Source organism: Nuphar pumila, chromosome 3, assembly GCF_984573655.1.
Source record: "Nuphar pumila chromosome 3, dmNupPumi1.hap1.1, whole genome shotgun sequence".
NCBI classification, from domain to species: domain Eukaryota; kingdom Viridiplantae; phylum Streptophyta; class Magnoliopsida; order Nymphaeales; family Nymphaeaceae; genus Nuphar; species Nuphar pumila.
Window position 1 is genome coordinate 60,234,189 of NC_143251.1, and position 15,076 is coordinate 60,249,264.

General features: G+C 35.2%; 1 protein-coding gene across 1 annotated transcript in view; it reads left to right on the plus strand.

The window, feature by feature from the left end:
• The window catches only part of EMB2746 (RNA-metabolising metallo-beta-lactamase family protein), a 157,638-nt gene that overhangs the window by 15,556 nt on the left and 127,006 nt on the right, over positions 1-15,076 (plus strand). The window contains exons 3-6 of the mRNA XM_089999530.1: positions 3,586-3,709; positions 9,981-10,037; positions 10,302-10,493; positions 10,568-10,645. Of these exons, the coding sequence (XP_089855656.1) occupies positions 3,586-3,709; positions 9,981-10,037; positions 10,302-10,493; positions 10,568-10,645 (451 nt within the window). The remainder of the gene's footprint in view (positions 1-3,585; positions 3,710-9,980; positions 10,038-10,301; positions 10,494-10,567; positions 10,646-15,076) is intronic.

Here is a 15,076-nt window from a genome sequence, read left to right on the forward strand (position 1 = left end):
ATCTCTGTTTTCATTATTCAGATTGTCACCTAGGATGCTTTGAAGCATACATAATTCTTCTTAAAATGCCAGCTTAAAAGTTAAATCCCTGCCCTTTGCTTCACTGTCATTCACAGAAGGAGCCTTCCAAATTTTCCCCGTATGATAATGTGAAAAGCCATTCACCTATCGGTAACTAGTTCATTGCCAAGATTAAATCTTCTCATGCGAACCATCCATCCTCATCTGTGTAGTCAAAAGCGCTAGGTGGTGCCTAGTCGATGGACCCTTAAAAAGCCTAGTTGGAGACTAGGCGGGACTAGGGGGATTAGTCGATACCATAATCAAAAGAATATAAAAAATATGCAAATGAACTGCTAAAATTAGTAACAAACGTGTGCAACATAAAATCAATCAACAATAAGCAATAGACCAAAAAAAACATGTCGAACATTACAAGACCTGCCCAAGTATTAAAAACAATTGAATAAGCAAAGCAAACAACTATCAGCAAATGACAAATAATTTAAAAATAATCTAAATTCTTAAAATAAAGTGCTAAAACTATCAGCAAACATGTATCCAACATAAAAATTAATCAACAACAAATGCACAAAGCATAATATATTGCTATCGTCAAGCATAGTAAACATGTTATATTACAACACCTACCCAAATATTATTAACAGCAAAGATGTATCCAACATAAATTAATCAACAAATGCACAAAAGTACAAAATACCACTATCGTGAAGCATAGCTGCATAATAAACCTGTTATATTAACAGCAAATGTATCCAACATAAAATTAATCAACAAATGCACAAAGTACAAAATACGACTATCGTGAAGCATAGCTGCATAATAAACCTGTTATATTACAAAACCTGACCAAAAATTAAGACACATCTACATACATAAACAAACACACATAACAATTCAATGTCACATCTACATAAACAAACACACATAACAAATTAATTAAAAAACAAAAAAAAAATGCACATTCAAAAATGTTTTAGCATACAAGACTCCAAATAAAACACTGTAAAACTTACAATCTCAAGGTGTGGGCTCTATTTTTGTAACTAGACTAAGTGCTAAGCAATCTTCCCCTTGGATGAGCTACTAAATCTTGCCATCTTTTCTCATTTAGCATGTCACCAATTAGTTAAAGTTGAAATTTGGACCGACCATATACTTAGCAACAGTGAACAAACACTTGATCCCTTTTTTTAGGTTTGCTAGGACAGCTCCCAGTCTGAGCAAATATCAAATATGTTTCTCTCACATAGCATGGCATTTTAAATGTTATTTCCATAAGGCTTTCCTTGTAAATGCTTTTCTAGTACTCATTATTTCCTTAAATTTAATGGGCACAATAAGGCATACTCATCCTCATTGTCACTGTTGGTTGCAATTTCTATGTTTTTATGAATCAGCTTTTTAGAGTGACATATCCATGATCCTCATTGATAGAATCTTCTAGAAACTAGTGCCACTCCTTGTTGATCCTCTAGGAATCTTGCTCAAATATGCTTATAGTGTGTTATATCATTGAACTCGCTAAAAATGCACAGATAGCAGTAATATTCAAGAGTTACCAGCCAAAAATAGCTCCTCCTCAAAAAGGGTCAAAATAAAGAATGAATATGATTAGGTTTTCCAAAATTCGAGGAATAAAATTCTTATATGCTGATTGTGATATATGTAGGTAAGTCAAACTTAGTATTTTTTATTTTCTTAGGAAAAATGCTATAAAATAACAGGGAAAAAATAATATAAAAGATTCTGATATATGACAGAGAGGGAGAAAAATCAAATCCTTTTCCTCAAAATTAGGATAAGAGTAAATGAATGCTCTCTCTCTCTCTCTCCCCAAATGTGCATTACATTCCTAAAAGGCACCAAAATAGCCCTGGCCTAATATAACTTTAAAAAGATTAATACTCTAACCGAACATGTTTGCATGTCACTTTAAAACATTTATAAAGCGAATCAAATTTGCATGAGACTACCCTCACTTCTGCTTTCATAAGTTCTAGATGTCAACAAAATTAAGATGCAAAAATTTGTGTCCATAATAAAAATGCACTTTTCAGTTCATTGTAACAGTTTATCCTAACAAAATGACTGAGATATTGCTTACAGCTGTAGAAAGAAATAAAGTAACTGCACAAAATTGCCCCTTAAGATACAATGATCACGTCAAATTTAGGCTATGATTTCTGTGAAATTGGGCAAGTATATCAGAAGTGTTCATTCTTAATGAGATTGTCACTGAAATGATAGTTCATGATGTCATGAAGACTTCAGTTACATGATTAGTTATATGCTATGTCACATAGGTGCAGGTGCAGATACGGGTGCGGATGAGGCGATGCGGCACTTTAAAAAAACTTGGGTGTGGGGAGGATATATATATACTTTTAGCAATTTTAAGTTAACACTAATGAAATAAAAATAATTATCATATCATCAATTCATCATGCATAAATTCATGCAATAAATCAAATTAACAATCTACAATTGCTATTCTTCATCAATAAAAAATAACACCACACTGGTGTTGAGGTGCGGATATATATATATATATATATACATATGTATGTATGTGCGTTTATGTATTTATATCTATAATATAGATAAAACTGGACTTGGTTAGGGTTAACTGAATCTACTTTTGGATAGAAATGAACCTCTGTGTGGTTAACTTCACCTGACACAAAGGAAGCCTTGTCCAAGTGTCGCACTCGCAAGGGTGCGGGTGCGACACGGGTGCAGTGCTCTGCTAGAAGCATTCGTGTTACATAGGTTATATGACCTCTCCTTAATGATGTCGATGGTATGCTTAGTGCCTCTATTTAATGTGCTTCTCATGATTAGCAAATGCAATATTTCTATGATTTGCAATGCTTCCATGAGACAAGTGGAGGCTTTAGGGAATGAAATCCCTCCATTAATTGTTTCAGCTAAACACATACATGGTGAAAAAGAACCCCATTTGAATTATTGGAGTCTTGAAGGCCTATTGTTACTTGTTAATTTTTTTCCCAATACATGTTTTAGAAAGAAATCGGGTTTAAATTCTTTGGTCAGAGAAAATATTGATAAAACTTATAATGAGAAGCATCAAAATCCCAGTGGTAGATGTCACTCAAGTCTATATGGGAATACTTTTAAGAAGCAAATATCCGTGTTAACATTTCTTGCCTTCATAACTTCCACCAATCAAGGAGCCAGAAACTATTTAATATGTATTTCTTGGGAGCAACTATAATTTCCTAGGCCATTTTCTGAGCAGTGGATTTTCTTTGTCAGTCTGTTCTTGGGAAGATTGAGTGAAGAATCTAGATTTTCTTTCTTTTTTTGTAATGAGTACATTTACAGTGAATATTAACAGGGGCACCATTTCTGCATTTGTCCAAGATAAGGGAGGGCTTCTTCATGTCTTGTGGGTCCAGTTGCCTAACTAGTTAACATTTTTAATGCCTTCTTTTGTTGTATCTTTCTTGCTCATGCATATTGCTACTTTGGAATGATATCAGATATTATGTATTTTGTGCTGAATTATGAATATTAAGTGTTCTTCTGATTGGACATTAGCTATGACGAACTTGGCGTTCAGAAAATACTACCTGATACAACATTCATTAGACGATGGAGTCATAAAATTGAGGCAGTTATTCTGACACATGGCCATGAGGATCACATTGGTGCATTGCCTTGGGTAAAGATTCCTCGCCACTTATTATAACCACAGATTTTGCTAGTAATCAAGTCCAAGTAGTTATGTTTGCCGTCAAGTTTTACACTGTATTGTTCCTGGATGGCCTGTCTTTAATATTATTCTGCCCTCTTAAGTAGCATGATGTCACGGTATTCATGGTAAGCATTAGTTTAGTGCTTTTGCCAAATTGTCTGACACTAATTAGTTTAATTGCCTCCTTGTTCCATAATTTTATCAAGTTCTTAAAGTATATTTCATGGAATTTTAGTGCTTTTGGCTTCCATATTTTCACCTCCAAAAGGGTATTGGGTCTGGAAGGTTTTAGTATCATTATGTAAAGGTATAGGTGCATGTAACTTTTACAAAAATTTAGCATCTGAGCACACAGAGACATATATGTATTTAAGTAAATAAAACCAATATACAAGTCTAGCTGAATATGAATTTTACAAAAAATTAAGGATCCAAGCACGTGCACACACACAAATATATTTGTGAATGTGTTGGTCTATGTGTTTGTATAAATGTATATATGTAGAGTATCTATTCAGGGGCATGTTTGTCCTTATTTTCGTACATGTGTATCTTCATCCATTTTTCTTTCTCTTTTAGTCCCACTAGACGATCTATGAAGAACAAAGGTGTCTTTACAAGGATCTAGGATTTAAGGAAAATGAAGAAGGTTCAATGAGATAATTAAAGGAAGTTGGATAAAATATTAAAGAGAGGAGAGTGCAAAAGGATTTAAGATTTAACAAAAATGGTGATGCTTCAAGGAGATATGAAAGAGGTTTAAGGGTAACTGGTTGGATTTTACTTGGATTCGTGGAGCTCCAATATCATTCTAGGAAAAAATTTAGGAAGGTGAAGATGATGAAGAGGTAAGGGGATGCAATGTGGTTCTTCCAACTCATTAGACATTTCCTCTATCCACTTTGATTTCCAAAATATGGTTTTACTGCAACTTAACTACAACCTTAATTCCAAATCTGTAACAACCTCAACTCATCCCCATTGAAAAGTGATTTTTTTTAAAACAATTGCGAAAACAAAAACTCAAGGATCTGAGGCCTCACAGACTTAACAACTTCCAAATTACAAGGGATCTTTACATTGAACCATCTAAACAAAATAACTAACATTATTAATAAAAAATCGAAGTTTGAAAAGAAAAGTAAATTAAAATTTAAAATCATAGAGCCACACTGTTAAAAAATAACAGAAGATAAGTCACACAGTCTCGTAGGCTCCCTGCGGCAGTCGTCCTCATCACTGAGCTTCGGATCCTGTGAAAAACATAGAAAATACTGGGTAAGAATCAACGATTCTTTGTACAAATTCCTCTAAAACTCCAAATAAGCAAGAAAAAATATAAATCAAATTCATGTTAAGTTCTTAGAAGAAATATAACAACAAACATCTCATAAACCAATTACTATTTAAGCATTTAAAAGCAATTATCATGCATTAACAATATCTCACATGAAACAAAACAAGTAAGAATGCATGAACTAATGCAAAACAGTAAATATGCATGATTCCAATGCACATGCATGAATAAATTATTAAGTTATTATCAGAGTTATCTTTTGCATGCATGTTTTTATTAAATTTACGCAAGTTTAGTTTCACTTCTCATCAAAACCCGTAGATACTCAAAACGGGCACAACAAATTCTCAAAATTCAAGATAGGTTTTCAGTTGTAGCTTAACACACAATTTGTATTTTATTACTGGGTTCCACACTTGTTCTTCGATCGATATCAGGAATCAACACCATCCATCAAAATCTTAGAAATCAACATCTAATGTCGGGACACTAGAGAAATCAACATCCACCGATGCCACTTTCTTGGTATACTAATAACAACAATTGTGTCTACAACACCACTCCCAGGCAAAGCGACTGAAAACTCCCTAAAACCATGGTCGGGAGGCGAACCACCGTATCAGATTCAGGGGCACAATCACACACGAAGTTTTAATCTCTTCACGGTTTCCCTAAAACCGCAATCCAGGATTCTCACACTCTAGAAGGGACATCAAGGAAGAAAAACATTAATTACACTATTTATCTTTTTTATCTTTTTAACAATAATCAAATTTTTTACCAAAAAAATCGTTTTGCAAATCAACATGCAAACTATAACACGGGACCTTAGCCGTTATAATATTTAACAGTGCAATTAATTCAGAAAACCAATAATTTCAAAAATGAATTTTGCAATGCATATACACAAATCTTAGAGCAACACATGCTCATAGCTCACATGGCGTACAATAGTTCACATCTGACCATCGTTGCATCTTATGCAAAAATCCTCAGTGAACATGAAACCACACAATTATTTAAACATGTCCACAATGCACATTCATTCATACAAAACAAGAATGTACATATAAAACAAATTGCATATGCATATAAACACTTGCTTGCAACATGCATTTTTCTTTCATGATTCATCTCATGCATAACATCCAAGCATACACACATGATCATGTTATTGCAACATTAAAATAACTTCAGAAATTAAGTGTTCATGATATGCACATTTATGCCAACATGATATTCAATTTCATAAGCATACATAACCAATAAACACCATTGCCAATTCGGGCATGCTCGGGATACAGAACGTAACTACCGAGCTAAAGCTATACTGCCCCCTACACAGGACAACACTAGCATGCTATTGGAAACATGTTTCTCATGCATAAACATGCAGCCAATAGTATCTGACAGTGAACAGTGGACAACGGACAGTCTTGCACAAAAATGTGCAGCGTTGTCCCGCCCTATAACAGCCCACCAAAAATCACAAATAGAACATATAGCAGCAATAAGAACAAACTAATATTGAGCCTGGATTGAACCTAAGCAAGTATGATACGTTCCGTACAATAACATGCTGTAAACCAACATCTTTCTGGTGCACTAAGGCAAACAACAGTCCCAAAACTCAACCGATTATACTGAAGGTACATGGGCATGCACAGTAAAAAGGCATAGGTTGTATGAAAATATGAGTCTGTACAAAGAAAGAAAAAAAATCCGATTGGAATCACATAAATTCAGACTAGCATGAACAGGTCCTTTCCCGAGGTTTATCAAACCCTAATTAAGCTTCCACCGAACCAGTTTTAATATGGTCCAGACCTGATGAAAAGAAAAATCTTTTTGACGGGCATGAAGCATACCGCGATTCACAAATTAAATCGATACGGCAAATCAAATCGGATGATCACACTGACGATTAACATGACCAACTTCCTGCCCAGGTTTTACGGTTTTTCTCTAAAATTTACAAATTAATAAGAAAACATCTTTAGAGTAATTCTGGGCATACAAATCTGTTAAAAAATCATTCCTAAAGTCCATCATCAACGCATGAAGAACATTATCAGAGTATGTGAAACTTTGTACGTACGAAAATCTGCGTACACTTTAATTCTGGACGTGCAAAAACAATCTGTCCATGTTCTGGACAGGGTCAAACTGTTTTAATTAGGCACACTGGTTCATATTAAGCGCAACCAGGAACACAGAAAAAATTCCAGAATTTTACATTATAATCGATTTACAGCTAAATGAGCTTGTAAGGTCTTAACATGAAAAATCAGTAGTCTTAACCGTTTCAACATAAACAAGGAACCATTATACCTGTGCATGTTAGAATGTTACAGAAATTTCAAAACAAAAAAAAACTCATCATGGATGACAAAGATTGCCCATTCAGCTCAGAGTTTAACAGTTTAATCAAATGCACCTTTAACAAAAAAAATATCGGCACCACTTTTCAGTGTACGTAAACAAGTCTAACACAGCCAAATCTGCAGTGGCAGCATGCTGGAATCTGCGACAAGTCTGGTTCGAACCAGATCTGGTCCAAACCAGACCTCGCATGATCAGTCCCCCCCCCCCCCCCCCCACCCCCCCCACCCCCCCCCCCACCCCCCCACACACACACACACGCACACACACACATATATATATATATATATATATATATATATATATATATATATATATATATATATATATATATATTGTTGAGAAGCAGTCATCGTTGGCGATGTTAGGCACCTAGGGTGGGTGGCTTTGATACCATGTTGACGTCGGCTGGAGTGACTGCCTGAAAACAGAAAAAGAAAAAAAAGGAGAGAGAGAGAGAGAGAGAGAGAGAGAGAGAGAGAGAGAGAGAGAGAGAGAGAGAGGAATCATAATCTCTAATTAGGTCTAATCTCTCTTAAATAAAGAGAGATTAGACTAAAAGGTCTTATTTACAATGATACCCCTAACCACTTGAGTAATTACTAAACTACCCATATGCAACGATGACTGCTTCTCAATATATATATATATATATATATATATATATATATATATATATATATATATATATATATATATATATATATATATATATATATATTAGGGCCTGCGGCAGGCCTGGTTTGGGGTCACATCTGGCCCAAACCAGAACTGCGTTGGCTAGTCCAAAACAAGTTCGATTCCAAGGTTCATATATATATATATATATATATATATATATATATATATATATATATATATATATATATAGCATGCTGTTGCGAAGAAAAAATCAATGGTTAAAACATGAAAAACAAGAGAAACAAGCTATGGGTTTGTAAAAATCGAGTTTCATGCCCACGTACATCAAGGCATGTGACCGAACATGTAAAGAAAAATCAGCTTTATGATTTTTCCATCTAGAATCCCCACACAAATCGGATTTAAACTATTTCTCCCACTTCGAATCAAAAGTGGAACCCATACCTTTATTGAGAAACGAAAAAGAACTGAAAGTATACGTCGGATGATCTGAACGAAAGGAGATCCTCTCCTTCTTCTTTCCTTTCCTTTTTCCTCTCGTATTTTTTTCTTTCTCTTTTTTTCTTTTCTTTCTTTTCCCTTCTTCCTTCTCTCTCTCTAGAAAACGAATTCTAGAGAGAGGGGTTAGTTAGACCTTTTTATAATTTTTTTTCTGGTCTTCTAGAGAGAGAGTGATGTCCCTTCTCGAGTTTCTTACCCATTTGGTGTGGAGATCTCTAACCTCTTTTCTACATTTTAACAAATTTATTACTTTATTATTTTTACTTTTTACTACATGTGGGCTCTTCTAGAATCCCTACATATTAGGCCATACCAAAAATAAAATTTCGAAATTAATTATTTTTATAATTATTTATTTATTTATTTATTAAATAATAAAAATTTAGAAAGTTTCAGAGGGTATCTCACCCTCTGGGAGTCTTTTTAACTTGAAAATTCACTCAATTAAACCTTTATATTTAATTTAAAACTTTAAATTCATTGGAATTGGATTTTGGATCTGGATTCAAATCCATATCTAATATCCACATGGATCTCAAACTGGACCAGATCTTGATTAATATGGGTCTTGGACTGGGTCTAAATTCATATTAACTTGGATCATACGAACAGATCCGATCAGATCCAATCTAGAATTGATCACATCGAGGCGGGTCATTTTTGAAAAAATGCGATTTTCCGGCGAACCGTAGTTCGAATTCAGAAAAACAAAATATCAATGTTTTCAAAATTTTGAGATGCATCTAATGATATATTACTTGAATTTTGCCTCTGATTTTTGCCTGAATTTAACCCGAATTTCGCTCGAATTTAAAGGTAAAAAATAAAAAGTTTTACCATATCTTAATTGGCTCGTTTAGGTCTTGTCAATGAGACCTGGGCCAAACCCAGACTCAACTGACGCCATCTGAAATCGAGGATTTATCGATTTTACTACAACACTTAGCCAAATTTTATGAAGTCTCAGAATTTAATATTATAGAAAAACACACGATATTATATCACTAACAATGGGACTACAAGCCCATAATTACTTATGACAAGAATGATATTTACACAAATGCCATTATGCTGTAACCTGGTTTTGTCATATATTTTATACCAACATTTTAATGATATGCTAGAGTAGTTTTACTTCTGTGTCCAAACCGGGAGTTGTTGAGAGGTAGGAAGGGGAGCATGCATAAGTGCTATAAGATATTTGTATGTTTAGTATTAAATATTCTACTATTTTGCATAAGTTGATATTCCTTTTTTATTTATTAGTTGATGAAGTTGGTTGTCTTTCTGAAGCAGGTTGTTGAGGGAGGTTGGAGGTTATCAAAATTTAGCTATAAGTAACCAATAAAATTAGGCATAGATGCTACGAAATTATAACATACGGATTTTGAAACCTTGAACTTGCTTCTGGTGCAGGTAATCCCAGCTTTGGACTCAAATACACCAATATATGCTTCATCTTTCACCATGGAGGTATGTCTCGTTAAGTGGATCTACAGCAGTTTCGAATGCCATTTTGTGGTTGGAAACACTGTTGATTGATTAGTAGATAGTTCTAGTGGTAAATTAGCTTCCTTTTGTTGGTTTTATTTTTAAGAGCCTTGTTACAATTACAATTAAGGCTAACTTATACCTGTATTTGTTATTTTGTGACATGTTGATGTGTCATTCTTTATCTTTCTTTTGGCTGTCTTCCTGGATAGAAGGTAATGACACTTTCTTGTTGTTTGCCACCAGCTCATCAAAAAACGTTTGAAAGAATTTGGAATTTTTGTGCCATCTAGGCTAAAGATATTTAAAACAAGGAGAAGATTCATTGCTGGTCCATTTGAAGTGGAACCAATTCGGGTTACACACTCAATACCTGACTGCTGTGGTTTGGTGCTTCGCTGCAATGATGGTACAATTTTCCACACTGGGGATTGGAAGGTATGCTTTGCTAAAGTTTCATTTTTTGAAGTGTAATGTAGGATTGTGTTCAGTGGACCTTAGTTTTCTTACAGATTGATGAATCTCCTTTGGATGGAAAAGTTTTTGATCGTGTTGCTTTGGAGGAACTCTCAAAAGAAGGTGTTACGTTGGTAAGCTGCTAAGATCCATACCATTGAGGCCTTCTTTATTTCAGTTTCCCAGGACATAGTAAACCTTTATGGTGATGTTTCTTAAAAGTACATTATTAATGTTATCAATATGGCAATGACATTCCATATTGTTATTTGTCTCGTGGCATGATGGAGATAGTTGATACTGTTTCTTATAGTAATGAAGCTATTTCTTATCACTCCCATTCTGTGATGATTCATATTGAAGAGTACAAACTTGATTAACTGACGTACATATGCTGGTGTTTTGTGTGTGTATGGGCACACATGCAAGCACACCGACCCACCCTCGCACCCACATATGCACAAGGAATAGGTTTATCTTTATAGTTTATCCATAAATGCGGAAAGACATGACCTAAATAGATGAACCTCATGTAATCAAATGCTAAGCAAAGATACAATCACAATGCTACTAAGAGCATACAAGTAAGTGCACATGCAAAAGGTCCCTAAGGCACAACACAAGCCACTAATGGGCAAATACTGTAATGAAATATGCGGAAAAGCAAAGAGTGCACTAAGCACTTACAACATCCACTAATGAGCAAACAAAAAGGGCTAATACCCAAACCCACAAGAGACAACAACATAAAAATATAAATGTCTCTTATTGAAAGAGAGAGAGCTCTCAAGAGTGAAGAATACAAGAGGGGTTCACCCCTATTTATACACAAGAGAGGGAGAGGGAGAATGCCCAAGAGGCCTTAAAAGGAGAGCCACCTAGGGGCTCCCCATGTAGTCGTTGGGAGCCCCCAACGGTCACAAATGTGACCGTTGGGAGCCCCATCGACTACATGGTGGGGCCCCTTTTGTGTGAGCAAAAAACATAAAAATAAAAAATATGTTTTACAAAAAATAAAAGGGAAAATAAAAGAGGAAAAACAAGTACCCCTATCGGGTACTTGTGAAATGACTAAAATACCCCTATCGGGTATTTTATATATATATATATATATATATATATATATATATATATATATATATATATATATATATATATATATATATATGAATTACATGTATTTTAACACCCTCCTTCAAGCTTTACGGGGATATAACCGAAAGCTTGTTAAGGAGAAACCAAAACCGAGGAGCCGCAAGAGCCTTAGTGAAGAAGTCCGTCAACTGGTATTCTGATGTGACGTAAGGTAGTGCTATGGTTCTTAGTTATTCATCACGAACGTAATGACAGTCCATCTCAATATGCTTAGTACGCTCATGGAAGGTGTGGTTGCTTGTAATATAGATTGCGCTTTTATTGTCGCAACACATCTTCGAAGGAGTAGAGATGACAATGCCATATCACTGAGGAGACTTCTTAGCCACACAAGTTCCATGGTTGTAGTGGCCATAGCACGATATTCTGCTTCCGTCGAGGACAGGGATACTTTGTGTTGCTTCTTGCATCTCCAAGAAATCATAGAGTCACCTAAGAAAACACAAAATCCGGTAGTTGAGACTCGGTCATTGGGATTTCCTCCCAATCTGCATCAGTATACGCAATTAAATCAAGTGACGAGGCAGAGGAAAGAAAAATTCCCTTAGTTATGGTATTTTTGATATATCTGACGATCCTTAAGACTGCACTCATGTGCACGGTTGTAGGTGCATGTTGAAACTGACTGACAGAGTGGACGGCATGAGCAATGTCTGGCCGTGTGATGGATAAGTAGGTTAGAGACCCAACAAGTTGCCGGTAGGGAGTAGGATCCTCGAGAGGTGTTCCATCTTCCAACCTTAATTTTGCATTGATGACTTCTGGAGTTTCTGTCTTCTTATCATCGGAGATACTGGATTTGGAACAGATGTCAGCAGCAAGTTTCATCTGAGAGAGAATGTACCCTCGAGGAGAGTACGCCACTTCAATTCCTAAAAAATATCTTAAGAAACCAAGGTCAGACATATCAAAATTTTCTTTCAAAACCTTTTTAATATCATTAATGCCTTGCTCATCACTTCCTGTGATGATCATATCATCAACATAAAGTAGTAAAATAACTACTGAAGACCCTGTATTTTTCACAAACAAAGCAGTGTCAGTATAACATGAACGAAAATTCAAACTTGGCATTACATTACTAAATCTATCATGCGAAGCCTTTGGGGCTTGTTTTAAACCATATAATGCCTTTTTAAGTTTGAGAATCTTATTTTTACCAATACATACTCCTGGTGGTGGATCCATGTAAACTTCTTCATTTAATTCGCCATTTAAAAATGCATTCTTAACATCGAGTTGATAGATAGGCCATTTTTTCACTGACGCAATAGCAATAAGAGTCCTAACACTAGTCATTCTAGCAACAGGTGCGAAGGTTTCTTCATAATCTATACCATATTCCTGAGCATATCTTTTAGCAACTAACCGTGCTTTATAACGTTCTAATGAACCATCATTCTTGGTTTTAATTTTGAAGACCCATCTACATCCTATTGATTTCTTTCCAGTGTGTAACAAAGTTATTTCCCAAGTTTTTGCTTTTTCAAGAGCACTAAGCTCTAAGTTCATGGCTTCAACCCATTGGAGAATATCTTTGGCCTCATTATAGTGTGAGGGTTCATGAAATGAATGCAACGCAATTAGGCATGCTCTATATCTTGGAGTTAGGGACTCATAGGAAACAAACCTATTAGGAGGATTGAAGATCCGACTGGATCTCCTTAAAGAGGTTTCTTCTATGTTGGATCCTTGAGAGTATTTTTCTAAGGCGCTCATCTGAGTTTGTTGACCACGCCTAACATATGTTTGGATTGGTCTATTATTCTCATCTATAACATTATCAAGAGGAATTTCCTCTAGGTCATTCAACGACTCATTAGAGATTTCCTCTTCTTAAGGAGTCTCATCTTCTTGAGATAGAAGATCAAACAAAAAAGTATATTCACTTTCGTCAATATCTTTAGTTTTCACAAAACCATTTTCATTTTCCAAAAATGTTACATCTTTGGATACATAGAGTTTGTTATTTTTCAAGTCAAAACATCTAAAACCCTTTTGATTTTCTCCATAACCCAAGAAAACACATTCAATAGCTTTAGGAGATAATTTGTCCCGTTTATGAGTAAGGACAAAACATTTACATCCAAAAACTCTTAATCTATTGAAGTTGGGTGTTCTTTCAAATAGTTTCTCGTATGAAGATGTATTTTGTAAGGATGAAGATATCATTCTATTTATTAAGTAAGTTGAGGTTAAGGCCGCTTCGCCCAAAAAATTCTTTGGAATTTCTTTGGAAATAAGGAGTGTCCTAGTGGTTTCCATGATGTGTCTATGCTTTCTTTCGGCCAAGCCGTTTTGTTGGGGAGTCCTAGGGCACGATCTTTGATGACAAATTCCATTTACTTCTAAATAGTTTTGAAATTCATTTGATAAATATTCTCCACCCGAATCGGATCTAAGAGTATAGATATTACTTAAAAATTGATTTTTAACTATCATATGAAATTTTTTGAAAAACTCAAAGACTTCGGATTTTAAGTTGAGAAAGTAGATCCATACATACCTAGTGTAGTCATCGATGAAAGTGACGTAATAGGAGTACCCTCCTTTAGACATGACGGGGGAAGGACCCCAAACATCCGAATGGACTAACTCAAAAGGTCTTTTGGACACAAAAGTTCGGTTTGGAAAAGGAGTAGATTTCATTTTCCCAAAAATACAATTCTTGCAAACAAAATGTTTCTCATTACAAAATTTCTTTCCAAATGGAAATGAGTACATTTTTGAGAAACTTGGATGTCCAAGTCTTTGATGCCAAATATCAATATTTTTATCTTGGACATGGTTACAAAAAGAGTTAGTGGGGAGTTTCAAGTTGCTCATGTAATAGAGATCTCCCCTCCTATGGCCTTGCCCAATCAGCTTCCCGGACCGGAGATCCTGTATAGAGCAATCCTTAGTTGAGAAGGAGATTTTACATCCATGATCACATATTTGAGCAACAGAGAGAAGATTTAAATTAAGTTGAGGTACAACTCTCACGTTTGGCACAAAGAAATCTTTTGAAAAGTTTAAGGTTCCAAAACTTTTTACTTGTAAAGATGTACCATCGACAGTTGAAACATAGGAGTTTTTATAATTATTACATAAATCGGAAAACTCATTTTCAAGGGAGGTCATATGAAAGGAAGCTCTAGAGTCAAGGATCCAAGACGACATACCTGGAGGAGAGGAGGAAGCAACGGCAGCACCCGAAGTTGATGGAATCTTGAGTAGAGTTTGTAGTGCTTCCGATAGTTGAGCAAGAGAAAAAGTGTCATTTCCTTTGATTGCTTCCTCTTTCTTTTGAGTAGCTTCTTCAACGGAAGCAACCTTATTTTTTGGTGCTTCATTCAACTTAGGGCAATTGGGTCTTATATGACCCGGTTCTTGACAATGATGGCAAATGGCTTTTCTATAGTTGCCAT